General features: G+C 65.5%; 1 protein-coding gene across 2 annotated transcripts; it reads right to left on the bottom strand.

Moving 5' to 3' along the window:
* Window positions 1-946: 946 nt before the first annotated feature.
* KCNIP3 (potassium voltage-gated channel interacting protein 3) lies at window positions 947-4,723 on the bottom strand. 2 transcript variants are annotated; one of them, XM_035312852.1, is made up of 8 exons: window positions 4,603-4,723; window positions 2,776-2,903; window positions 2,630-2,699; window positions 2,448-2,518; window positions 1,890-1,997; window positions 1,606-1,710; window positions 1,477-1,539; window positions 947-1,279 (listed from the first exon to the last, which is right to left on the bottom strand). In XM_035312852.1, exons 1-8 carry the CDS (start codon window positions 4,685-4,687, stop codon window positions 1,232-1,234), a joined length of 678 nt encoding a protein of 225 aa, XP_035168743.1. In that variant the 5' UTR covers window positions 4,688-4,723; the 3' UTR covers window positions 947-1,231. The 2 variants fall into 2 exon arrangements, with proteins under 2 accessions (XP_035168743.1, XP_035168742.1); XM_035312851.1 differs by lacking the exon at window positions 4,603-4,723 and adding an exon at window positions 4,028-4,332 and having other exon boundaries at window positions 2,776-2,900.
* Between the last annotated feature and the right edge of the window lie 787 nt (window positions 4,724-5,510).

Below are 5,510 nucleotides of genomic sequence, written 5' to 3' on the forward strand. Positions count from 1 at the left end.
CTCCCCCTCGCTGTCGCTGTCCCCGGCCCATTCGGCCCCGCCGCGCTTCCTCTTCCCCCCTCGGCCCCCTCCGCCGCCGTCCCCAGCCCCCGGCGAGGAAGAGGAGGAGCCGCCGCCGCCCCGCCGCCTCAGCACCCGGCTGCTCAGCGAGCCCATGGCCGCTCCGCCGCCGCCTCCTCCTCATGGCGGCCGGGCGGCGGCGGCGCCTCAGCAACGGCCGGCGGCGGCCATGGCCCCGGGGAGCTCTGCGCATGCGCGGCGGGCGGCGGCGGGGAGGAGGAGGAGGAGGCGCGCATGCGCGGCGGGGCGGTCCGCGCGTCCGTGCGCATGCGCGGCGCGCGTCCTCCCGCGAGGTGCTCGCTTTGCGCGTGCGCGGCCGCTTCGCTCCCCCCCCTTCTGCCTTTGCTGCCTTCTTTGCGCATGCGCAGCTTCCTCTTTGCGCCCCCCCCCTCTGCGCCCCCTCCCTCCCCTTGCGCATGCGCAGTGCTGGGGCCGGGCTCCATGTTGGAGCCAGGCTCTATGGAGGGCTTGGCCTTCCTCCTCCTCCTCCTCCTCCTCCTCCTCCTCCTCCTCCTCCTCCACTTTCACCAATAAAATGGCCGCTCCCCACCCGTGCAGGGACCCCGCTGCCACCCTTCCCAGCCAGCCCTGCTTTGGCGTAGCCCCCCCTTTCGCCAGCCCCATCTTTTGGGGGAAAAAAGCCAGAAAACGGCTTCGCCTCCGTGCGCGAGCCGCCCCAGGCGTTGGCGGAGGGGTGAGGCTGGGCGCTGGCTCCCCCCAGTCCTCACCAGTTGGTTTATTTAAATAATAATAAGAAAAACACAACCTCAACCCCCGAGGATTTGAGGAGGGTTCCCGCCCTCACCGGGACATTTTGGGGTTTTTTGCCCCCGGCCCCTCCCAGGGGCCTCCCCCCACCCCCCCCCACCCCCTCCCCAAAGTTGCATTTTTTTTTTTTCAGGATTCCTCGAGGTGTCCGTTTCTGCGCTGTGACGAGCTCTTCAGCGCCGCTGGCCGTCCCCTGGGGCAGGGAGATCCCGGTTTGGGGAGTTCTGCCCCAAAAGCGGCTGGCAGAGGGGGCTCTGGCAGCTCGGCTGGACAAGCCGCCGCCGTCCTCCTTGGTTTTAACCTTTCCCGCTCATTTTTAGCGTTTCCTGCACCTCGGGCGTTAGGAGCCTCGCGTTGTGTCGTGAAGGGGTCAGAACGGCTCCTCCGCCGTGCCGCAGCAGCTCTAGATGGTGTTCTCGAAGATCTGCATGGAGCTCACGATGTCCTCGTCCTGCGAGGGGCGAGAGGGACGGCTCGCAGCCCCCAGCCCCCCTGCCGGGACCAGCGCTTTTGTGTCCCCCCCGGGAAACCCACGGGGTGCAGCCTCCCCTCCCCCCAACCCCACGGGGACGTCCCTTTGGAGGGGACGAGGACAGGGGGTGAGGAGGAGGAGGTGGCACCGAACCCTCCCCCCCACAGGGGTCCCACCTGCTGGCACGTCTCCAGGAACTCCTCAAAGGTCACCACGCCGTCCCCGTTCCTGTCCATCTTCTGCAAGGGAAGAGCTCAGCGGGGACGTCCCCATCCCTGTCCCCGGCGGCGGTGTGCCGGGCTCACCTGGAAGAAGAGCTCCACGTGCTCGGCGGGCGCGCTGTCCCTCGGGGCGGGCAGGGTGCAGCGCCCCATCATGTCGTAGATGGACTTCATGATCTCCAGCATCTCCTGGGGAGGGGGCACAGAGCGGGGCCGGGGTGACAAAAAGCTCCCCAAACCCCCCAGTGCTCCTTCCGAAGGAGGCCTCCTCCGTCCCCCAGCCCCGTCTCCCTCAGCTTTGTCCCCCTCTGGACGTCCCCGTGGGTGCCACCACCCCCACTGCCCCCCTTCCCGTCCCCCAAGGGCACCTCCTTGGTGATGAAGCCGTCCTTATTAATGTCGTAGAGGTTGAAAGCCCAGTTCAGCTTCTCCTGCACCGTCCCCCGCAGCAAGACGGAGAGGCCGACGACAAAATCCTGCCCGAGGGACAGCGGCCGTGAGCGGTCCCCGCACCGGGACACGTCCCGCCCGCAGGCGACCCCGTTCCGGACCCCACAAGAGGCACCGCAGCGTGGCCATCGACCCCGGGGACTTCTCCTATCGATCCCCTTGCTATTCTCGCTCCTATCTATTTTTAATCGCCCGGGATGCGCCAGCCGCTGCCGCAGGCTCCCCGCAGTCCCCCCCCGGGCACCCTCTGGCGATGGGGCTGCGGATTTTCGGGGGCTCCGGCCGCAATGAACCTCGCCGAGCCCCTGCCCGGGCATCCCTCCTGGCGCGTCCCTCCCCGTGCTTCTTATCTGATGAATCACGCCGCCGGGCGCGCTCGCATCGAGCCAAGCGTCCTCATCGCCGCCGAGGGTGGTGGCACCGGCGTGTCCCCCGCGGCACCGGCGTCCCCCCCCCGGTGCCGCCCCGCTGCTCACCTCGAAGCAGAGCGCCCCGCTGCCGTCGGCGTCGAAGGCGTTGAACAAGAAGTGAGCGTAGGCACTGGCGTCTGGGGTGGGGAGGCAGGTGAAGGGGGTGTGGGGGGGTGAGGGACCACCCCATATTTATTTATTTTGGGGGGGGTGAGGGGGTGAGGCCGCCCCGGGGCGCCCCGACTCACCGCCCTGCGGGAAGAACTGCGCGTAGATGAGCGTGAAGGTCTCCTCGTCCACCCGGCCGCTGGGGCACTCCTGGGGGGCACAAGGGGCGCCAGGTGAGCCCCACGGGGCCGCGGCCGCCCCCCGAGACCCTTCCCCGGGCACTCACGCTCTTGAAGCCGCGGTAGAGGGACTGCAGCTCCTTCTTGGTGAACTTGGTCTGCGCCTGCAGCTGCTCCAGCCCCTCGGGTTGGTGCCGCACGGCCGAGAGCTCCAGGTCGCCGTCGCTGCTGTCTGCGGGGACGCGCGGGGCTGAGCGGGGCCCCCCCCGGCATCCCCCTCACCGACAGCTTCGGGGTTTTTTGGGGGGGGTTTTGGGGCAGGCACCAGCTGGGTGGCTTCGGGGGTGAGCACCGGGCCCCCTGTGGTCCCCAGGGAGGGGACGCGATGGCGAGAGCATCGCGGCATCCCGCACCTTACCCGCCTGGACCTGGCCGGCCTCGGGAACAAACCAGGAATCCCCCAAACCTGGCAAAACCTGGCAGCTCTCCCCGTCGCGACGGGGAACTCACTCGGGGCGGTTCCATCCGCTGCGAGCTCCGGGTTTCACCGCCCGGGCGAGGAAACGGCTCCGTCAGCGCTTGGAGGGCTTCCCGGGAGCTGCTGGGCTGTGCCCGCTCCGGCAGCATGATCCCAGAGCATCCCGCAGCATCCCGGAGCATCCCGTGCCCAGGCTCCCACCCGCACCACGGCCGCCTCTCGTGTCCCGCTCCCCCCGCCCCGGCTCTCTGCGCCCTCCGTGCTGCCGGAAGGTAATTAATAAATGATGCCTCGTTAATGTTTCCAGCCCGGGAAGCCCCCACGAAGCTGTTCGATGCTGAGCGGGGACAACTTTGAGTCCTCAGGGGGACGTTCTGGGGGGGTCTGAGGGGTCAGTGGTGGACTGGGGATCCGCAGCATCCCATCTCAGGGGGCTTTTAGAGGTCCCCCCAGGCCTGGTGGTCCCCATTCTGCTATCTCAGGGGGCTTCAGGGGTCGACGTGGGCTTGGGATGTCCCCAGCACCCCACCTTGGGCAGGTTTGGGGATCAGAGGGGGCTGCCCCAGCACCCTGCCCCATGGGCTGTAGGGGCGAGTACGGGCTCGGAGCTCCCCAGCACCCCACTCGGGAGGGTTTTGGGGGGCGGTATGTGCTCGGAGCCCCCCACCAGCCCATTTGGGGGTGAGCAGGGCCGCAGTGTGCTCAACGGGGCCGTGACGCGGCGGTGAAGGGCACCCCAAAACCTCCAGGGTCCACCACGGAGGTTCCCGGAGAAGCACCCACACCGTCCACGGAGCGAGCATTCCCCGGGGGTCCCCGCCGTGGGCACCCCAAAACCGAACCGCATCCAAACCCGGCCCGGGGAGGGGGCCGGGGGTTACCTTCCGCGGAGATGGGCTCCAGGATGCCGAACTGCTTGAGGACGGCGATGAAGAGGAGGATGACCACGGCCACGGCGCACAGCTCCATGCCCTGCATGGCCATGGTGGGCCGGGGGCACCCCGGGGTGGTGGCGGCAGCGGCGGCGCCTTCGGGTGCTGCGGCGGGGCCGTCCCCTGCCCTCCGCCCCCCCGGCCCTGCCCTCCTCCCTTGGCACGCGCCCACGGCTTTGGACACGGTGCTCGCCCTTTTTTCCAATAGTCTCTCGTTTTTTCCAATACTTTCTCCTTTTTTTCCCTATAGTTTCTCATTTTTTTCCAATAATTTATCATTTTTTCCAATAGTTTCCCCTTTTTCCCAATACTTTCTCATTTTTTTCCTATAGCTTCTCCTTTTTTTCCAATACTTCCTCATTTTTTTCCAATACTTTTTCATTTTTTTAAGAGTTCTCCTTCTTTCCAATACTTTCACCTTCCCCCCCCCCATTCTTCTTCCAGTAATTTCCCCCCTTTTTCCCCATGCTTTCTCTTTCTTCCAACAGTTGCCCATTATTTCCCATATTTTCTCCCTTTTTCCAATATTTTCTCATTTTTGCCAGCAATTTCTCTGGTTCCCCCCCCCGACAGCTCCTCCTTTTGTCCATGTTTCCTCCGTTCCCCCATATTTTCTCTTTATTTCCCCCCATATTTTCTCTTTATTTTTCCCCGACATTTTCTCTTTATTTTTTCTTTCCCGATACTCTCCCATTTTTTTCTCTATTTTCTCTTTTTCCCCTTTTTTCTCCTTCCTTCCTTCTACCCAAACAAAGCCGGGGGGGGCAAACAGGCGCTGCCCATCTCCCCCTACGCATCACCCATGGGTGTCCCCTTTACCTTGACATCCCCCCCATTAAAAACACCCCCAAAAAAAGCTTCTTTCACCCCCCAGCGGGCCGGATCGGGCAGTAATTACCCCCCAGCAGGGTAATTAACAGCCCCCCCCCCCCCCCCCCCCCCGCGGCCCCCCGGCGCCGCCCCCCCCCCCCCCCATTAACGAGGGCGGGCCATTACCGCCGCTCCCGCGGGTGTGATGAGCGCTGCCCGTGCTCAGCAAAGCGCGGCCGCCCCCGGCGCGGGGGCCGGGGCTTCGTGCCCCCACGGGACCCCCGAGGAGAAACCTGGGGAGCCAACTTGGCAAGTGCCAACTCGCCAACACGCAATTAGCGCGGCGAGGGCTAACGAGCCCTGATGGGGGATCGATGGCGATGAGTAAGCAGCGCGGGGAGCGGCCGCTGGCACCCGGCCGGGGGGAAACTGAGGCATGGGGGGAAACTGAGTTATGGGGGGGGAGTTATGGGGGGACTGAGTTATGGGGAGGGAGTTATGGGGGGACTGAGTTATGGGGGGACTGGGTTATGGGGGGGGGAGTTATGGGGGGAAACTGGGTTATGGGGGGACTGGGTTATGGGGGGAAACTGGGTTATGGGGGGACTGAGTTATGGGGGGG

This window comes from Oxyura jamaicensis (assembly GCF_011077185.1).
Source record: "Oxyura jamaicensis isolate SHBP4307 breed ruddy duck chromosome 22 unlocalized genomic scaffold, BPBGC_Ojam_1.0 oxy22_random_OJ71960, whole genome shotgun sequence".
In the NCBI taxonomy this organism is placed as follows: Eukaryota; Metazoa; Chordata; class Aves; order Anseriformes; family Anatidae; genus Oxyura; species Oxyura jamaicensis.